Source organism: Vicugna pacos, chromosome 6 (assembly GCF_048564905.1).
Source record: "Vicugna pacos chromosome 6, VicPac4, whole genome shotgun sequence".
NCBI lineage: Eukaryota > Metazoa > Chordata > Mammalia > Artiodactyla > Camelidae > Vicugna > Vicugna pacos.
In genome coordinates this window covers 30,234,223-30,256,846 of record NC_132992.1, presented here as the reverse complement: position 1 = coordinate 30,256,846, position 22,624 = coordinate 30,234,223, and the positions used below count along the sequence as shown (strand labels likewise).

The 22,624-nt window shown below is 35.9% G+C and overlaps 2 protein-coding genes and 1 long non-coding RNA gene across 4 annotated transcripts in view; 2 read left to right on the top strand and 1 right to left on the bottom strand.

Annotated features, from left to right (window-relative positions):
- LOC140696851 (uncharacterized) overlaps positions 1-22,624 on the bottom strand; it is a 513,284-nt gene that overhangs the window by 209,843 nt on the left and 280,817 nt on the right. The window lies entirely within an intron of this gene.
- LOC102536477 (olfactory receptor 4K5-like) lies at positions 2,033-3,003 on the top strand. The gene is given in 2 exon segments (XM_015251047.2): positions 2,033-2,558; positions 2,561-3,003. Coding segments are annotated over 2 exon segments (969 nt in total).
- LOC102536233 (olfactory receptor 4K1) lies at positions 13,574-14,712 on the top strand. Its single transcript, XM_015251048.2, has one exon. The coding sequence runs from the start codon at positions 13,625-13,627 to the stop codon at positions 14,558-14,560; it is 936 nt and encodes a 311-aa protein (XP_015106534.2). The 5' UTR covers positions 13,574-13,624; the 3' UTR covers positions 14,561-14,712.

The following is a 22,624-nucleotide window of genomic DNA, read 5'->3' as shown; positions in this document are numbered from 1 at the left end:
TATGTGCGCAACGCTTAACCTGGAGGAGCACATAATATAAGTGCAAGCCAAGTGCTGCAATACCATTAGGAGAGACGCTTCAGCATAAGCTCTGTGAAGGCTTTTGGTGATGACATTTGCATTGGAATAGATCATCTATTTGTGAAGGACACGAGAAAATGAATAGGCAGAGTGGGCCAGCTTATTAAAAGTTTTAAGGGTCTGTTTTGGCTAGAGAATAGCATGGGTAAAACCAGACCAGACCACCATATACACCTGGCTGTCATGCTGAAGACCTTTTATTTTTAAAGGAGTAATGAGATGTTGTAAGTGGGGAGAGTGGTCTAGAAAAAAAGTCAGGTTTACAACCTGGAAGAATAATGGTGACAGTTACACAATGAAAAATCTTTAAAGGGAGAAAGAACTAAATTGAGGAGAAAAAGTATGAGCTGAGGTGTGAGATGGCTGTGAATAATCACATCCATAAAACTGTCAGAAACCTGGTTGGGAAACCAGAGTGTGGTGAGAAATGGTGCTGCAAAATCAGAAGTCATCACATAGCGGTGATCATTGATGCCGTGGAGGTGAATGGAGTACCCAAGGGAGAAGGGGAACAAGGAGCAGAGAGAAAGAGAGGCTGAGAAGGATGCAGAGTAAGAGACAGAAAGGAGTACCAGATGCCCAGCAGGGAAGGGGCAAATTGGAGACCCAAAGGCTAGTTCCTTAAGGGAAATCCACACTGTAAGGCGCAGTGTGTGGATGAAGAAAGCTAATATTAAAAATTCTGAGAGAAAAAACAGGGACTCTTTCACTTAAGAGTGTAACAAAATTAGCTTTTATGACCAGACTTTGAGGACATTTGTTTTAAAAAAGTTTCGCTGACTGTGGAAGCAAAAGGCATAGCTGTGTTAAGGGCTGAACAAGGGGAAAAGAATTGGAAGGAAACATGGATATCCTTCAAGAAATTTCTTATTGAAAACAAGAGGAGAAATTAAGTAAAAAACAACAAAAGAGAGTAGAAGAATTTAGGAGAGTTCTTTTTGTTGTTTGTTTGTTTTTGCTTATTTACTGGAAGAGTCAGATTGAGCATGTTGTCGGTCCATGAAAATGTTGAGAGAGAGAGACTGAAAATGCAAACTAAGGATGGCTTAACTCAGTGGTTCACAACTAGAGTGATTTTGCCTCCTCTTACCCCAACTCAGCATTTGGCAATGTCTAGATACATTTTTTATTGTCACAACTCCAGGGGAAAGTGCTACTGGCATCCAATGGGAAAGGCCAGGGATGCCACCCAACATCCTACAGTGCGCAGGACGGTCTTCCACAACAGAGAATTCACCCCAAATGCCAGTAGTGCCAGAGTTGAGATGCCCGGCTCAGCTGAAGAGCCAATGTCTCACAGTAGGTGGAAAGATCAGAATCAAGAGCATATGTTGAGGGACTTTCCAATTGCTGTTGAGTGAAAATGGTAGAGGTTTCACATCACTGAATTCTAAACAATGTAAAATAATATCAGAGAACACTAGCCTGAGAGTGAAAGGTTTGAGTTCAAAATTTAGGTCACTGATTGTCCAGGTGTGTAACTCTAGGGAAGTTACTTATCGTCTCTGTGACTGATTTCTTATTGAAAAATAAATTTAATCAGTGTGTTTACCATGTAGTATTATGGGAAGATTCAACTGTATCCATAAGATGCTTAGGACAGTGCCTAGAACTTTGCTGGTACTAAGAGTTTAATATTATTTTTATTGTATGATTTCAAATCCCCACTAAGATTTTGCAACTCTTAACTAGCTGTCTAAATGTCAGATGATTACTAAATCTGTTTGATCTTTAAATTTCTCCTCTGCGGCCTAGAAATATTATTTAGACATTCTCATAAGCTCCTTCCTACTTTCCAGATATATTATTCTGGTCTCCAAATTTTTTTATTCACATGATATTTGAGATCTCAGAATCCTTTATGTTAAAAGTGTTCTTAGTTCCTCAGTCTGATCCCTTCCTATTTCCCCTCCTTCAGGATTGTTTCAGAGCAAGTCTGCAGTCTGGATCCATGGATAAGGTCAATTCTTCGGTGGTGTCTGAGTTTGTACTGCTGGGACTCTCCAGTTCTCAGGAACTCCAGCTTTTCTTTTTCATTTTCTTCTCTGTGTTGTATGTGGTAATTGTGCTGGGAAACCTTCTCATTATCCTCACAGTGACTTCTGACAACAGCCTGCACTTCCCCATGTACTTCCTCTTGGGAAACCTTTCCTTTGTGGACATCTGTCAGGCTTCCTTTGCTACCCCGAAGATGATTGCTGATTTTCTGAGTGAACACAAGACCATATCCTTCAGTGGCTGCATAGCCCAGATTTTCTTCATTCACCTATTCACTGGCGGGGAGATGGTGCTACTTGTCTCCATGGCCTATGACAGATACATAGCTATATGCAAACCCCTACATTACGTCGCCATCATGAGCCGAAGGACATGCACTGTCCTGGTAATGATCTCCTGGGCTGTGGGCTTGGTGCACATGTTAAGCCAGTTATCATTTACCATGAACCTACCTTTTTGTGGACCCAATGTAGTAGACAGCTTTTTTGTGACCTTCCTCGAGTGACTAAACTTGCCTGCTTGGACTCTTATATCATTGAAATACTAATTGTGGTCAATAGTGGAATCCTTTCCCTAAGCACTTTCTCCCTCCTGGTCAGCTCCTACATCATTATTCTTGTTACCGTCTGGTTTAAGTCTTCTGCTGCAATGGCCAAGGCGTTTTCTACGCTGGCTGCCCATATCACCGTAGTAATGTTATTCTTTGGACCTTACATATTCATCTACGTGTGGCCCTTTACGACCTATCCTGTGGATAAAGTTCTTGCCATATTTTACACCATTTTCACTCCTATCCTAAACCCCATTATTTACACACTGAGAAACAGAGATATGAAGGCTGCCATGAGGAAAATTATGACCAACTACCTGAGGCCCAAGAAAATTTCTGAAATGCCACTGGTAGTGAGGAATTCCCTTTATTAAGATAAAATTCATTCAAATTCTTCAATTCAGTAGTCTGTAAATAGTTTCAACATGTTCGTGTGGCATATCTTAACTGTGGTGAAAGTAATGGAGAAGATGATATAGAGAATATTTAATGGATATTAACAAGTCTTTTCCCAAATATCACCTAAGCAAAAGTTAAATATCCAAAAATATGAAAAAATTTATCATGATTACCTGTTCAGAAAATAAAATATGGAAAGACTTTATGTGAAGAGTACAGATGTACTGACTGCTTTGGCTACAGGTAAACATAAATGTGATGGAAAAAACAGAATGGGGATTCTTTCATGGGGATACATTTGGACATTTTTTTTATGATTGTATGAGTTTCCTAATAAATTCATGCCTAAAATTCAATATAGATGAATATTATTTAATTGAATGTTTGCATTTTTCCAACTAGGGGATAGCCACTCCACTAATTTAAGTGCACAGGCTTAAGTGGAAATTCTTAGGTAATGAGATTCCTCCTCCAACATCAATTATTATGGGACTATCTCATATTATTTTCCAATAACTCGTGGTGCTTTAAAATATGGAAGTATATGTAATTGGAAGATTGCTTTTCAAATATTTAGTAGGTAGGCTTTCTCTGATCAGTTAAGATAATTTCAGTTTCCTTTGGAATGAAATGAGCTGTAGAAAAGAGAAGAATCTTTAAAGCTGATCAATTCAGTCTCAGTCTGTGGTGTGAGAAGCTGTGCCGCACTCTTTGCATCTGGACCCAGTATGAAGTTTTTAGTGATAAGGGTCAATGTTAAACACACATCCCAGTTGGCAACCAGGCCTCTGCTGCTGAATCTCCGCCCTGGATTCTACGGACTATTAGGGGAGTTATAAGTGTTGATTAGAGTTTCTAAGCTTATTTTCCCAAATCTCTTAATTCATAAAAGGCAAACAGACTTTTATGCTAAAAATGAAAACTCTAGTTTTGCACTTTGTTGTTTGCCTTCTTATCTTCCCATTCCCGGCTAATCTTTTCTGAATCCATCCCCAGTGGAATCATCATCAAGTAAAACATGGACAAAACCATGAAAATGTCCTCTTTTCCAATCCTACTCAATTTCTGCTCTCTTCATAGCATTCTGAGACCTGACCGTTTTTGCGCTTTTCTACTCTCAGTATCTACATTCCAGTAACAGTAATTTATACTTTAGTATAAATTTAAATCCATCAATTACCTTCTTCAGGAATTCGGACATATTCATTTCTTTCTAATTTTAGAATACAATTCTATCAATAACAAGAGAGGAGAGTTGGTACATTGGATCTAGAACAGGGACAGGAAGAAGAGATTGTACCAATGTCCCCTGACTTTATACCATGCAGGCCACTCCATATTCTATCCATGGAGTGAGGGCTGGCTCTATGATTGTTCTTCTTGAATAAAGGGCTATGCACTGAATGGTTTTCTTCTATTCAGTCTACAGTGCTAAAGCATTATGGAGGTAGGATTCATTAAAAAGCTTATTAATGTCACCCTTTTTTCAGTGCTAGGCAAATTAATTGCTCTAATTTGAGATTAAGCCTACTTTCTACGTTTTATAAAAAGGTTACATTAAATCTAGTAAACAATGAGAATCAATGTGCTAAAAAATTCAGAAAATATGTAACCTGGTTAACTGCACTAGTTATTAGCTACTCAGGTGCTCATAATATCTATGGGTGTCTCCTTGATTCAGAGATACTTTTGAAAATTTGATTAGTATCATTGCTCTTCTTCTCCTCAAATAGCATAAACATAAGATTGCATGTGTAGTATATTTATCACTTTAAAAAATGATTTTATTCATAAAACTGTAATATATACATAGTTTAAAAATTATCCCCTTTTTACGTTTAGGATTTATATATAAAACTAATAAAATTTTGCTAAAATAATGTAAATAAAACTTGTGCAAGTAATTTAAATCTTGGTCAGTTGTACATTTTAATGTAAAGGCAGCTGATTTTCAGTTTGAGTAAGATGACTTTGAAAGATGATATCTCTGACATTGAAATCTATATGCCACCCATGATATTGAATTACTTGCATTTTTATCTTAATGGACTCCCTGAAATAAAATGATAAGTATTAAGCAATGGAGTCTGAACTCTCACAGCTAATTCACACAGGAGTTTGTGTCAGAGGACTCCAAATATTTCCAGACTGTTTTGAATCTTTCACATGGCTTCCCTTACATTGTTTGCAAATGGAAAGAGGGAGTATCTTGGCAAGTTCTCTTTCAAGAAAAGATAAAGTGCTATCTATATCTCAACTAAGTACTTCTAAAGAAGGGAAAGCCAGCAAGTTTTCTTGTAGCAGAGAAAAACACATTTTTATTTTAATTCTTTATATTATCTCTTTATAAGCCAGACATTCAAGATCCTACATTTAAATGTTGATGGAGTCAACAATTTTCTTAGCAGTAGATACAATTTCAGAGCTGATATAAGAAATTCAAAGCAACATATGCCAAGAGAAAGAGCAATGGTCACAGGAATGTGTGCCATTTCCTTTCATCAACAAGTTAACAAGAGCAGATAGGTTGAAGAAAACTCCAAGGACTCTATTCAGTAAAAAGTATCGTATTTTCCTTTGCATATTTCTTGACATCAAATTCATCTGCATTGGCCTGCTTTGTCATACTGGAACTGAACTTTACACCTTTTTTCTTTGTCATGAGAAGATGCTGGATGAACACAACAGAAGAAAGGGACTTCTCCTCCTTCTTCCAGTGGGTTTAGCTTATTTTTCCTACAGTGAAGCTGCCAATGGCCTATGTTCAGGCAACCCAGTGGCTCTCCCCCTCCAGCAAGTTCTGTTGCCAGTCTGAGCCTTAAATTCCCTGCTCCCTATTTTCAGCCCTCCATCTGTGGACCAGCTTCGGCCCCGGGACTCCTCATCTGTGGGGCCACATTGTATCTTCTCCAAAGAGTTCTGAAACTCACCAAGGGGAAGTGATCCCCCTTCCAAGTTTATTCCTTCCCTGGATCCTCTCTCTCAGCCCTCAGGTATTCTTTCATCTTTTATCCCCTCAGTATCTAATTCCCATTACCAGTTACTAAGGTTTTATATTAAAAACACTCTGTTCCAATTACCAGTGTGGTTTTGTTCCCTGACTAGATTCTGACAGATACAGAAACTTTTAAGCATTTCGAAGATATTGAAAACCCAGAAATGTCCCAAAGAGGCATAATATATGATACACATAATGAGGAAAATCAGGATCTGCCTGGACCAAAAGCTGTCAGCAGTGTCATCTGTTTATACTGAAGTGAGAGTCACCCATGACACACTTCAAAATAGAAGAAATCGCAGCATCTGTGAAGGAGATGATATCATTTGTCAACTCACTATTTTAAACTTCTTTCTCTGTTCACAGTGTGATAGTTTCCATAGCTTAACCTAAAGTGTTTTTTGTTTATTTTTTCCAAATCATTCATGCCTTTTTTTGAAATGTGGTAAGAAACCTTGCAGAGTGCTCTGTAATGAGGGAAACTGAAAATTCACTGTATGTAACATTTAATTCTTAAAGTGTGTATAAAAACTTTGATCACCAGCCTGTTTTTTGCTATAAGATCCACAATGAGTAGCTTTCAATTGGAAAAGATCAGTCTGCTTCTTTACCCGCTGCTAAGACCCTTACCGAACCGCAAGCAGCACCGTTGTTATTACATCCGTGTGTCATACATTCAGTGATAAAAACAAAGCCAAAAGTTCATAGACGCATTTAAGTTAGAATTGAGACATTTTGCACAGAAGAACCTCATGTTATATTTTGTTTAAAATAAAACAAATCTTAATATAATTTGGGAATACATTTTTTCCATGCAGGTATTTAAAAATAATAGGATAATATGAAAAAAACCTTTTATTTGTCTGGTCCACAGATCTCTCTGGGCTTTTTCTGCCACATAGAGAAACTGACAGAGAAACACATTTAACTGCATAAAAATGGTGAAAGAAGATGTGAAAATTTTAGTAAATGTGAAAATTTTCGAGCAGCTCATCAAAAGACTTGGATTTGAACATTGTCTGTATTGCTCTTGTGTGACATTGAGCAGATTACTTACTTTTTATCAGACCATCAATCGCTTTAAAGTCTCTCAATTACTATTTAATATTCTTTAGATAAAAGGGAAATAAACCCTCTTTAACCTGATTAACAAGGCTGTGTATGATATAGTTCTCTACTTAAATCACCACACTAATGCACACCATCATTTGATTAATGTATTTCTCCATGACTGAGCTAAACTCCATGAGAGTAGTAATTTGTCCTTGTAGATGAGGAGCACGTTCTTAAAGTGGTTTTGATAACCTGAATATTTGAAAAAATAAGAAGGAATGCTACAAAAGCCCAGGTAGACCTGTTTGTTTCCTTGGCTCTCAGAATGCGAGTCACCTCTGCTGTACGTACAAGCTAAGCAGAGGAGCAGCACTTCAGACAAGGAACAGAAACTCAACGCATAGCTCAGATTTAAAGGAGCTGATGTGATGTAACACAGTAGAAAGCATACCTTAAGATGCTAGCTGAGGCTAAAATGGAAGAAGCTTTAGTTCCACTAAAGTGTCCAAACAGCTGGCAATAATATGATTCAAGTTAGCTACAGGACAAAAAGGAAAGGGTACAATTTCCAGGAATGCAGAGTAACAGAGAACGCTAGAATAAAGAGATCTGGTGATTGTGAAGGCACTTCAGGATGGCCTTTTAGAGGATCAAAAGGGAAGGACAGAATCTGACAGCAGAGTTGAGATCCAATATTTTTTCCACAGGTGATCTACTTTTTTGACAAAACTTGTATGTCATCATAAATACCTTTACTTGAAAGATCCTTGCCAAATAATATGCTGTATTTTCAATATCTTGGAATTAGCTGGGACCAAATACATGAAGGACACCAAAAAGGAACTGAAATGCCAACAAAAGGTTGAAGAAAATCTCTCAACTCTATTATATGATAGAGTTTTCACACTGAAAAGAAATCCTATCAGTGAATTCCTTAACCCTCTGAAACATTTACAGTTTGTACATTTCTATATTAACTCTTCTGCTCTCTGGTAGTCCTTAGGGAACTTAATGGTTATGATCATCTACAGAACATCATACTGGTCCACTTACATAGAAGGTGTGTGGTGATTGGACCTGTGAGCAGAAAGTGACATTAAAGAAAGCAACAGATAACCCCTGTAAACTTTCAGAAACCTGCCAAATCATTCGGATTGGAAGGGGTCCAATGCTCTGGGGCAAGCTACGAAATCCCTCCAAAACATAAAATATATGTTATTTTCTTTTGTATTCCTTATCACTGAGAAATAGATACAGTGTTGCAGGTACATGGAATTTCGGAGGTGGCTTAAAACTGGCTTTATTTTACATAACTCACAGGATTTCCAGTTTTCACTGAGTCCCTGTATTAAGTCCAGTTTTCAGTGCAAGCTCAGGCTATATGAACCAAGAAAATCAATGAAACAGAGGTACTGATGGAAAAAAAGGATACTGTGAGATTCTTTGGTAAAGCCAATTAGATAACTAACAATGCTAACTCCTAGGATTTTGGGGGGGAAAAGTCCCATACTCTCTAATTACCTCACTAGTTGAAAAGCAAATCCTCTAATGCTACAGGATCTTATCAGAGACTGAGTTCATGATCATGGATTATCAAGTGACTGTATGACTAGCACTGCTTATCATGAATAAAGTATTATCAAATTTAAAAAGTCACAATTTCTAGCCACCACAGCAGTAAGCCATCATGCACTGGAAGTGGTACATCTGGGACCGGCTGAAGCAGGTATAAAAGCACAAGTAATCACCACAAACAGGAAGGCCAGAACCTCATGTCACCTAGCTCTTTTGCATCAATACCTTTACTTCAGTTCAATTTCTCAATTTGATGGCTTCATGGAAAGGTTTCTATGGATAGCTTGATTCTAAGTCTTGATGCAAGACAGAAAATGGACTACTGTTGCTTTACAGCCCACTTACATGACCTTACAGACACTGGTCAGGGAAAAATATATTATTAGGAAGAGCCATAAATATTTCACTTAGTTATCAAATTTGGATGGATAGTTGGTCATAAGTAAAAATGAATATAAATTCCTGGACAGTGAAAAATGGCTTTGATGGCTTGTTGGTAGTTTTGAAAGATCAAAATCAGAAAATCTGAGAAACATAGTCTGGCAGAGGAGAATGAGGATGGACCTATGTGAGTGTGCACAAAGCCTATGGATTTTTGTATTCACATCAATGCTCATCTGAGACCAAAAGCATAGACTCCCTTTTATAAGGTTGGTCTCATAACTGCTGTTATTTCTCCTGAATGCTTGACCAGCAGCATCTCTTTGGAGCTATCTGAGAGGCTGTCTCCTGGGCTGTAGTCCTCAGTAAGGCCCCCGAATAAAAGTTAACTCACACCCTTTACATTATGCATTACATTGTGCTTTCTTATTTCTGTTGACAATATGTATATACACACATATACATACTATATATATATGTACATATATATATATGGCGTGTACAAATGTGCACATGACAATTTTACCTATTTCCCCCTAACATGTTTTTTAATCTTATACATTCTCATCTACAGAAATAACTCAATAATTTTAATCATTGAATGTGTTCTACCACACTAAAATACTATAATCTTCACTCTCAAAATTATATATCATTAGGTTTTTTTCCAGTAATTATCTTTTTCAATCAATGCTGCAATATGTGCCATTGTTTATGCATTCTTAGTTATGTGAACATTTTACTAGAGTGGGATCACACACACACACACACATTGCACATACACGTACTAAATGACAGAGAATCTATTTCAATTCCTTTCTTTAAAGATGACCATTTTAAACTTACATCTATATCACAACCTTTGGAAATCTAGACAAAGTATTATATAAAATATAGATAAAAAGACTGCTGATATATTTGGGGGGAGAAATGGATTTGTCATGGAGAAGTAAGAGCATGTTCAAATATCTGAAGAGCCATCATGTTTAAGTGGGAATAGATTTGTTCTCTTAAACTACAGATGGTAGAACCAGCTGAATACTCTAATAGACTAAGCTGCCCTATGAACTAGTGGCCTCCTTGTGATTGGAAGAAACCACCCTGAGGCCACAAGATCATTTGTAAGATGGCATGATTGTTTTATCGACAGAAAGTTAGGGATCAAAAAATTACTTTGCCGACTGGGAATCAGTGATTATCAAATAATCTTTTGCTTTTATGCATACCAACTAGTTGGTAATAAACTTCTTTCTTTTCATTTTCATTCCTGGAAAAAGTATTTCGTAAAACATAATTACTCCCACTGCAGGATTACACCAGATCTCCGAAGGGTGGTTTCTCACTTCAATGAAATCAGTTTCTTGGAATAAGGCCAGTAGGCTTTATACTGCCTTACCTTAAACACTGAAATTGTATGGTCCAGAGCAAGAGATGCAGAGCCTTCACAACTTCAGGGCAAGACCTGAGGGGTGTGCTTCTGCCAGCTTAGTGCAGGGACCGAGTTAACCTGCATCAAGTCAAGAGTATACTGCAAAGATTTTCACTGTGAAGACTCATAGCAGAAAGTGGGAGGCTTAGAAACAAACGGTAGGACACCAAATTTGAAGCAATAAAGGATGAACTGAAGGACTGGGAGAAATTATTAAAGGTGTAAGTATTATATAGGCATTTGAACAGACTGTCTGGACTAGACAAATAGTACATTGCCTTCTAGATGCAACCCAGAACCTGGAAGATGTCACAGGGGAGGTTACTGTTATCTTAGACAAACTGGGAACTCCATCTAGAAGAGGCGTATTCTTGTTCTCTACTTTTCTATGGATATGACTCTCCCATTGCATTGGCTTAGGGCAGCTGTGGCAATAACAATAATCAGATCAATATCTGATAAAAGGAAGTTTGTTATAACCATTATCAGTACCTTTTCTGTCCCATTTATGCTTTCTATTCAGAAATATTTAGCCACTTGTTAAACAAATATTTACTGGCTATTAAAATTTGCCTGGAATGAAGACGGAGTAGCTACATAAAGTATAATCAATAAGAGCATCTTTATTGCTGTTTGCTGCTGGGCTTACAGATAATCAACTATTGTAAGACAAAATAATGAAAAGAAAAAATTAAACATGCTTATGATTTTGGAGGTCTACTGACATATTTTAGATAAGGGTATTAATGTGACATCAACGTCTATGTGTCAAAATTGGTCTTGCACCAAGAATGGGGAAATTATCTTAAATGGTGTATTATCCATTCTGAAAACATTTCTATGTCTAAAGTACATTGGCAATTGAAAAACAAATGATTCGTTAATAAAGAAGCTCTGGCTATTCTGGGCATAGAGCAAGGAATTCTGAGTGATTTTTATAAACTCCACATGTTTCTATAACGTAACTGCCTCTGTACTTAGAATTTTAGAGATGAAAATAGCCTTGGAAATAATCTAATTCTACCTTCTAAAGTCAGTCACGCAGCTAGTAAATGGCAAGTGTTACTCATCTTTACATCTTTACCTTAATTATTAAAAAGAAAATGAGCTATAACATTGACCCTTATCCAGTCTACTTGGATTAAGAAATCATAGGAAATTAGAGTAGAGAAGAAATTTTTCTAGTTGTTTCCTATAATTTACAAAATGAAGACTGAAAAACCTTAACATTATTGGAAAGATGGACTTAGTAGAAAATTTGGAAATTTTCAGAAAATCTTCCTTTTAAAGATAAGATGATCTTTAAAAATTGTGTTAATGCCATTAACTGTATCCAACAGGCTGCTAACCATTATGCTTTTCCCTCCTTCTCTTCGCTCTCTCTCCTCTTTAATGTTATCCCACTAAATTACCAGGACATTTGTCAGGCTTTACAAGGCTTTACAAGGGATTGAATGCTATAAGAGGTTCCTCATGGCCTCAAATTTTATACTTTTAAAATTAATAACTATAGCTCTTTAGGACCCTTTTTAGTTCTAGGAACAGAATGTTTTTCCTTTGCAATGTTTTTTGGCTCCTTCTTTGCCCTCCCCAAATAAATGCAGGATCAGACATGTCAGCGCTGGCTCAAATCTTCCACATGGAGATGAGAATTCCATGATGGAAGTTCGTATTGAGGTCACTTTTCATGTCTTATTGATCTGTTTCTATTCTTGAGTAACTTAAGTTTCTGCATTATTCTTAAAACTAGATATCACAACTCAAAGGCACAGATGGACTCCCTGGAAAGAGTAGGATTTAGTGCTCCAACAACCAGGTTAAAGTTACATATTAAAGCTTGTAACAGTTTAAACATTTTAAAATTGATTAATTTATGACTACCTGTACAATTTTGCTTTAAGGTTTTAAAGATTTATTATATTAGTCATTTCTTTCACAGAAGAATACAGGGTGTGGGACTTCAATCAGTTTAATGAAAAATTAATCCTTATTGTGTATTGTCAGGTACACAGGGCCAAAGCCAGAAATGTTTCCTGATCCACTGGAGGTTGTATGTGGTTTTCTTCTGGGATCAAGTGGCCACGTGGTACCCAATGTGTTAAAGCAAAATTTCGGAAAACATCCTAGAAGCTATTTACACATTACTTAACTTTTCTCTTTTGAAAATATTATGTATTTAAAATGCACCATGTATAGTCATATAAAATATTCCCGAAAGGACAGTTTTTGAAAGGTATTGCAGATTTTGATAAATCCAGGTGTGTCAGCCATGTTTAGGAAGAGACAAAAGGCAGAGTCAGAAGAGACTGAAGACACACTGTTGGTTCATTCCTAATTAGTCTTTATGAATCAATTATGAACTCTGGTTAACTACTGTTAAAGGTGAACTCTCGTTAACTATTGTTAAAAGGATGCAAGAATCATTATTGACCTTCACAGGAACTTTCAGAGTCTTAGCATTTCCTCTTCTTTCCACAATATGGCAAATTGCTTCTATTAAGCTTCTTAAGACACTGTCAAGCACTTTGACTCTCAGTTTCAAGAGCATTAATTTAGTCCACTAGCCTTGCATTCAAGGCTGACTGAATCCACAATATGCTCCTGATCTACCACTTCCAAATTCATTTTTATTGCCCCTTAGTATGCCCTCCTACAGCCAGGATACTCAACTCACAGCTCCTGAATATGTCTTTCATATTTTTACCTTTGTATCTTTAGTCCTCTTATTCCTCATTCTTTAGCCTTTTCCTTCAGTTTTGGCTAGCAAATTCCAAACTTTTTAAAAGTTTTAACTTAAATAATATCCACTCCATGGCATGTCACCTTACCACTCTGAGATAATTTATTTCATTTTACTAATATTTATGGTATCAATGTATCACTTATATTTGCTTTTTCTGATTTTATATGTTTATTTATTTATTAGTATGTGTCTTTTATCTAACTATGACAGGATCCATATTTAATTATCTTTTTTCTCACTTCTCCCACTTTCCACAGCAGTCACAGACATTAAATATTTGTCAATTGACTATATAGTCTCAAATTGACTTTTAATTGAAAGCATATCACATTTCTTTTGTATATATACTAGATATATCATCAATCATTATGATATTTTCCTGATTTTCCTTTACTTAGGTAACAGTAGATCAGATACATGGCTCACACAAATGAATCAGTGGTGTCTGAGTTTGTGCTTCTGGGACTTTCTAATTCTTGGTCACTTCAGCTTTTCTTTTTTTCTATATTCTCTATAGTATATGTGACATCGGTCCTGGGCAACATATTGATTATTGTTATTATTTCCATTGACTCCCACTTGAACTCTCCCATGTACTTCCTGCTTCGTAACCTTTCTTTCATTGATATCTGCCAATCTAACTTTGCCACCCCCAAGATGCTTCTGGACTTTTTTGTTGAACACAAAACTATCTCCTTTGAGGGTTGCATGGCCCAGATATTCCTTCTTCACAGTTTTGTTGGGAGTGAGATGATACTGCTTGTAGCTATGGCATATGACAGATTTATTGCCATCTGTAAGCCCCTACACTATAGCACAATTATGAATCAAAGACTGTGTATCATTTTTGTGTGTATTTCCTGGGCCGTGGGTATTCTTCATTCTGTGAGCCACTTGGCTTTCACAGTGAATCTGCCATTCTGTGGCCCCAATGAGGTAGACAGCTTCTTTTGTGACCTGCCCCTGGTGATAGAGCTGGCTTGCATGGATACTTATGAAATGGAAATTATGACTCTAACTAACAGTGGCCTGATATCACTGAGCTGCTTTCTGACTTTAATGATTTCCTACACCATCATTTTGATCACTGTCCGCCACCGGTCCTCCAGTGGGTCATCCAAGGCACTTTCTACATTAACTGCCCACATTACAGTGGTGATTCTTTTCTTTGGGCCTTGCATTTATTTCTATATCTGGCCTTTCAGCAGACTTTCTGTGGATAAGTTCCTTTCTGTGTTCTACACTGTTTGTACACCCCTGCTGAACCCCATCATCTACTCTCTGAGGAATGACGATGTTAAATCAGCCATGCGAAAGTTGAGGAACCGTCACATGAATGCCTGGAAAAACTAGGGATCACCATGAAGGAACATAACTCTGGACGGAAATGAAGAGCCTCTACTGGATCACAGCATCCTGCCAATCATTTTTGCTAATGACAGGGGTTACTGTATCACAGAATTGGAAGTTTTGTCCTAAGTGCAAGGGAACTGCACAAAATCAGTTCCTGGTTTGCTATTCAAATATAATTTTAACCAAGTTTTCATTGGTTTAATTCAAAAGTGCAAGTTCTCTTGAAAATATTTGTAGTCCTTTTTAAATATTTCATAAAGAATTTAGAAATTCTAATCTACATTAAATTCTATTCATGTTACTAAACTTGTGATTCTCTTCAATTGAATATATGTCATTTTTATGCCCTGCAATCAAAATGTACAACTAAACTGAGTTTCTGATATCTTCACTCAACTTATAACATTCTGTAAGTTGACATAAAGGGGAAAAAAACTGTTTTACAACATAGATTTCACCTCATTGATGTACATTTGTTAGCTTACCTTTTCCTTGCGTATTGAAAAATTTGGCTACTTATAATTTTTCCTATCTACTCCTATGTCCCAATAAAATTTTTCTATTTTTTCAGATTATTTGATATGCATTTCTATTTATTACAAAACTTTCTAGCTTTTTGGTGCTATTAGAAGCATATTTATTTATTTTCCAATTCTACTTGTTTTTAAGTAGGACAAATTGGTTATAATGAACTCTATATTAGCCTTAGAAAATTGCAAATATCTTTGAAATTGTCTGCACATATGGCAATGGTAGAATATTTAAATTCACAGAAAAAGTTAATTCTATATGTACCTAACCATGCAAATGCAAGGACAAAATTTTTTGCAACTGAGGATCAAATCTGAGACCTATTCTTTCATATTTCTTGTGAAACAGAAGAAAGTAAAATTTGTGTACTTGTGGTAATAAAGATTTAAAAAAATCTAATACTTATTATTTCATTTGCTAGCCACAAGTTTTCTTATATACTTCTCCCTGTGGTTTGTATTATGAAAAAGGCTTTATAACAGAAAGACTAAATGTATTCTAACAAAGAAAAAAATAATTGCTTAACAGAAAACAGAAAGCCTGCAATTGACATCACATCGGATTCATTATTTTAAGTATATTGTAAAACATAAGTTAGTGGCTGTGTGCATAGATACTAACTCTGCATGATAAGTCAGTGCAAGCTGAGTTTTAGATACAGACTGTCTTTTTGAACCATGATACTGATTATTTAAGGATCCTTGGAACTTCAAATTTTGGTCAATTTCATTTGTATAATATCAAACATAATAAGGTTCTTTTAAACTTGAACCTTTTACATAGTTTTATAAAGTGCCAAAACTTTTAAAATATATAATAAATATTAATGTGTTCATGATATTGTTGGTAGTATTTTTTTTCCTTTTAACTCTGTCCTGTTGGTGAAAATGGAGAGGTGTTAATAGTACCCTTGAAAAATTGTCATTTAACAGCTCTGATCCTCAATATAGGAGGGGGAGGGGTGAAGGCAAAACTGGAGGAGGAGGAGAAGGAGAGGGAGAGCAGCAAACAAGGTGGGCTATTCCTCTGGTCTGGGCCAGCATGTCTGATCTCTGCTGGACTGTCTAGTGAGTATGGAAATTAGAAGATCAACAATGACCTCACTCACATGTCTGCTGATTAATAGGTTGGCAGCAGGGACTGACTGCTGGCCAAAGCATCTCAGCTCTCTCTACATGGCCTCTCATCTGTGATTGGCAGGATCTGACTAATACCAACCCTTGAAAGCTATTTGTTAAATTATCAGTGATTTTGTAAGGTGGTTGTTAAGCTGTTGTTGGCTTGAAATTAACCTTGGTAGGAATATTTACACCACAGACATTGGGGAGCACTACAAATCATGGCCTTCCTTGTGCCCCTCTAGTTCCACTCAGAACCAGTTCTTAACTATTTACCAGTACACTATTGCTTTTTATCCTCCAGCAAACTAGCTTGGGCTTAGTCACATGGTGGCCTCAAGATTTCAATAGTGGCAAGAAAGGGCACCTCTCATGCAGAACACTTTTGTGGTATTATTCTATCGGAAAAAACAAGACACGTGGCCACATTCAGAGTTGGTGTAGAATACTACTCAGCAATAAAAAGGAACAAACTGTTGATTCATTCAACAACTTGGATGAATCACAAAATAATTATGTTGGGTAAAAAAAGCCAGTATAAAGAAAAAACATGTTGTATGATCCCCTTTATATGACATTCTCTAAAAGACAAAGCCTTATTGCATTTCCTAAAAATAAAAAGCAACCACCTTATAGCCACTTTATATATTCAATTAGTCACTGAATCAGTACTATTATTTGAGCACCTACCATTTGCTAGGTTCTATACCAGGTGATGGAGATTGAAAAAAATTGATGTCAGGAGACTCATTTCTTGCATACATGGAGCCTACAGTATTGGAGTGGAGAGCAGAAAAGGAGAAACAAACACTAACATGTAAACAAAACGAAAATAAATAAAATTGTAACGAGTGTTGGAAGCAAATAATGTCATAAGATGAAAAACATGAAAATAATGAGACACAAGGGTGCTCAGAAAAAGCTGCTCTGTATAATGATTTTTCATCTGATATTTGAAAAATGAGAAGGATATAGCATATGATGAGGAAAAAAAGTATTCAGATAGAGGAAAGAGAAAGTGATACTCCCTGAAGTGGAAAGGGATGGTGTGGTCCAGGAAATGAAAGCAGGAGTTTTGCGAATGAGCACAGAGTGAGAAGAGATGAAGTGGGAAGTTAACATGTAAAATGTAAAATGACAAGGACTCAGTAAGGTGATTAGATTTTATTTCTAGAGCAATGGAACGCATCCACCATTTTAAAGTTGTTTATGAAAATTAATGAAAGGAAAACATTTAAAATGGTGTTGGGAGGTTCTGAAGGGAGAATGCTCATGCAGTACTTGTTGTGGTCCACAGCCACCAAACGGGAAGAGACTGCACCTTGCATATCCAACAGGAAAAAGGATACTACTTTACTACCCAAGCAGAAGAGAGGAAGATTTTCTCTTTGCCCAGCAACAGCCTCAGTCAACAGGAAACTACCACCACTCAGCCAGTGAGAAACCATTGCCACCCTGAACACTCTCTTTCTGCCAATTAACTTTTGTCCAAAGCATTCCCTCCCAACTTCCTCCTTTTTCTCTATAAAGTAACATTCCTCTTCTTTGTTTGCCAGATTTGCTTATGGTTTTGCCATAACTTGCATATCCTGAATTGCAGTATCTTCGCTATTCCCAAGTAAAACCATTTTCCTTGTAAAATAACTGCCTGTTTTGTTTTAAAGGTTGACATGACTTATTATGATTTTATTTTATTTTTAAAGATTATTGTGGAGGAATTGACTGGAATGGCAATGGCACAAGGTGGAGACCATTAGAAAGTCTTGAAACACGTAGGAAGAAAGATAATGGAGGTTTAGGCAGGGGAGTTGAAATAGAAATGCTTTGATAAATGATTTGATTATAATTTGATAAATTGGAAATACTTTGGAAGAAGGCAAAGCAGGATTTGGAAAAGAAGTAAGGAAAAGGAAAGAGCTAAGTTTCTGCCCAAAACCACTGGGTCAAAAGAAATGCCATTAGCTAGGATAGGGCAGAGAAAAGGAGGAATCATTTGGGAACAGAAGGATTGAAATATCTGTGCAATATTAAAGAGAAAGATATCAAGAAGGAACTTGGTCTATCAGTGGAGAATCCAGAAAAGCCTGGGCTTCTTTATTAGGCTCACTAAATTTCCTGAGCATGCACTGTCCATCTCAACATTAACCATTTTCTTCCTGTCACCTGCTGTTCTCTGAAAACCTTCTCAGTCCTTCTCTACTGCTCTAAGACATCTTTCGACAACATTTAAGAGCAAGCTTTGTGTGTATCTAAGCAGTTTTATCCACTTATGCCCAACTAAACTTTCTTTCTGATTCTAATGTTTGGTTAAGTACAGAGCAGTGATAATTAAAAAATTGGATTTTTTAGGGTAGCATATTACATGGTATGGAGTTTGAAAAACTTTACCGTAAATATTTCCATAAAAAGGAAAAAGAAAAGGATTAGAGAAAACAAGATTCTAATTTTCTTAGGCTACTGCCAGACTTACATTTTCTTTAGACATGGTTTCCTTCAGGTTCTGACCGTATGGGCTAGTGCTTATGGGAATGGTCACTTTAAACAAGGGAAAAGAAGGCATATGGAGGGAGACAGCTTATTAAATGAGAGTAAATGCAGCTGTTGCAAGTTTCTAGGTCACTACATTTTTCTCTTCTAATGTACACCTCACTTTTTTTTTCACTTTTTAAAATTGAGGTACAGTTGATTTACAATGTTTTGTTAATTTCTGGTGTACAACAAAGTATATATATATATATATATGTATATATGTATATTCTTTTTCATATACTTTTCCATTATATGTTATTATGAGTTCTCTGTGCTATACAATAGGACCTTGTTGTTTATCTATTTTGTATATAGTAGTTTGTATCCGCTAATCCAAAACTCCTAGTTCATCCCTCCCCCTCCTTTCTCCCCCTGGTAACCATAAGTTTGTTTATTATGTCTGTCTCATTTTCAATTATAGGAAAACAACTTACACATTTTTATCATTTTGTTTTTGAGAAAAACAACCCAAAGTGTGTTAATAACTCCCACAGCAATATGACTTCATTTCACAAAGGAAGTTTTTTAATTGGTTTTTGCAATCAGTACGATTGGTTATGTGAGATATGAGGATGTGCAATATGGTATTTAAATATTTGTTTTATGGGCTCTTGTGACAATCTTTTTTACAAAAAGCAATGGGTTTTGGAGATTTCTTTTCTTTAACCCGTTATTGTTCCCCTGAGATTTCTCTTAAAACTGGCATGTGGAATTTAATCACATCAAGCAAAAACTTAAATATAGATGTTACCATTCAGAGAATTAAAGAATTCTAGGCTACAGTTATTATAGAATTAAAATGACTTGGGTTCTTGAGCATCAGAACTTGGAGTTTGTAGATGAGATTCTGAAATCTGAAATAAATATCAAACTGATCATTGTCACTGCTAACACTTTGATGGATTAAAGCACACAGGTGAAGGTGAGCATATAGATATATCATTTTGAAAGAACAGAGATGATGATAGAGAATAGAATGAATGGGGCACAAAACTGTCATTTTAATGACCAGATAGACCTCCTCAGGTATGTTCTTAGGATCAGGTCCTTAATTAAGCAACCAATAGTGGTTAAATGTCTTTTTGACTATGCAAAATCTTGTTTTGACACTAACCCATTTCTTCTATTGTAAAGTTGGGATAATAATAGTATTTCCTTTGTAGCGTTATTGTCAGAGTAAGTGAGATAACAGATGAAGTGTTTAGCTCAGTGCTTTGTATGAAGTTGACGAAGAAATTACTGGCTGTTATGATTAACAGAAGCTCTTTCCTCCTGGCGTTTTACAAATAAAAAATGCTGTAATTTGATCATTTTTCTTACTGAAGACCTTTCCTTGCTTCTATTCTTTTGCACTCTCTTGAATCAGAGTTACATATATATTTATGTATTATTAGTAACATATCAATGCAGGCAACTAAATCAAGTCCTTTATATCCAAAAGCCTTTAACCACTTTGATTAATTATCTATGCAGAGACAAGAAGCCAATTTCCTCATATAAATATGGTTATCTTCATTGTCAAGCTATCTTCCTTCTCTTCCATGTCTTTAACTGACTCCATGTCTCACATTTCCATCACCATCACAAAAATCTTTCAGTTACTGTGTTTGTGAATATGAGTTGAGCAACCTAGGGTTTGACCCAAAGGAGAAGCTTCTACAATGTGACATCTTGCCTTGAAAACTTCACTTTTCTTTTTCTATTTGATTGAAATGCTTTAGATGAACCTTGTGGGTCAGAAAAATCAATTTCTGAGTACCAGAAAGTACTACACATGAATTTCACATTTCTTTTTAAATGGAAAGCTTGATTCATGTGCAGTTTATCTCAATCTTAGGTAAAGACCTGCAATTACTTGCTTTCTAAAGCCAGTGATAAAGGAAAGATTATCCTTACGACATCCTGAAGTCCAAGTCAAAGCCTTATTTAACTGTGTATTCTAAATTTGGAGTAGATTTCATAAGGAAACGTCAAAGACTGCCCATCTCTTCAACAGTGATAACCACTGGGAACGTAATTCTAACTCTGGTTTACCCTACTTTCTTTCTTTTATAGGTAAGAGCTAAAGAATTCTAAAGACTGGAAGTAACTACAGGTGAATACAGAGAGAACAGTAAAGAATATCACCTGGCTTCTTTTCAGTATGTACTTTCTTTTTGTCAGATTTCCATTTCATTATTTCAGTAAGTTATATTTATTACAGAAACATTATTTCATTCTATTATTATACTTTAATCTCTTTTATTATGACTTTTAAAATCTCATGGATTGTTAGTCTGCTTGGAAATATTCTTCCATTCAGCTTGGCATCACCTATATAGAGGTAAAAATTTATTGTGTGATTTTTAATTATAATAGTGGACTAACACAGTTAAATTTTTTTTTTGCTATTTTTTTAATGGAGGTACTGAGAATTGAACCAAGACTTCATGCATGCTAAGCATGCAATCTGCTGCTGAGCTATTTTCCTCCCCGCAACACAGCTGATATTTATTTATCACTTTATGGTTTACGTAACTCTTTCAAATGTATGGCATAACAAATAAGGAATCAAAAGTTCAGAGAACTGTGATGAGTTGCATGAGGACATGGACTCTATCTGTTTTGATCACCATTATCCCCAGACCTACAGAATGCTTGGCACATAATCATAGTAGGTGCTCAATGAGTTGAAATGAATGAACAAACATTATCATGAAGAGTAAATAATGAATCCAGGAATGAAATCCAGATCTTCTGACCTCAAACTGTATGCCCTTTATATTATGGGATCCTTCACTCTTTGCCTTTCTGTGAAGACTGGCTGATCATACAGCTGTAAATAGGAATACGATTATTTTTTAATAGGAAAAAAATACTTCTAAAATGGCTTTAGAGAAATTCTGCTTGTACTCGTAGAACTAAACTAAGTCAATTCAATACGGCTAACTGTAGATAAAATGTAATAGTTTAAGACCAGAAAACTTTGGTTTAATGCATTTATCACTTTGCAAACTTTCTTCGGGCCTTGTATATACATAGATACAGTACAGGAAGATGTTTTAAAATGCGTAATATTCTATGAAATATTACAAAAAAGTAATTACTGATTTTTATGTTTTAAAATAGTCTCAATATGTGAAAGACTTGCCTTGAATAAATAATATATTTCAACTAGCTGTCATTGAATAACTACAGATACGCAGAAGTCTTGCCAGCTTCTGAGATCTGGCAGTGAGCTTCATTTCAAAGGATACTTCCTTGAAATCACAGGAAGATTGAAAGCCATTTCAATTTTATTTTAAATGACAAAATTAGCACCATGCATTTAAATAAAAATACATAAATTGCTTTTCAAACTCTGCATATAGTTAGAGATGTACACACAGATACATAGAATTTGGAAAGCAATTTTATATTCGTATTTCTTTCTAGAAAATAAAAGGGGTTCATTTTAAAATGTGTGTGTCTATTTTAAGACTGAATTTATAGCTTCCTAAAATTGTAGACATATTTAAGCCTGTAAGGCAGAATGCTGTTCAGAAAACCCAATTATGCCTGTGTCAATTCCATAATAAGGTGAAAAGCAAAATTTCCATCCATTTAATTTCTAATAAATCTTCCAAAAGTATACTTATGTTTTTCAAGAGAATGCTTATTTCACATCAATAAATTATTGCACATGCATGTTATTCCTTTTGTCTGAAGTAAGATTTCCTCAGGGCTTGCTCCTCATTTTCCTTGGTAGTTAGTTGCTGAAGTGTAATCCGACTAGTGAGGCTTTTTCTGATCACCTGGTTAGTCCATATTCCCTAGCTCTGCTTTACTTTCTCCATATCACTTACCACTAACTGACATAATGTATATTTTATTTTAATTCCCTCTGCTGGCCCCACCACACCCTTAA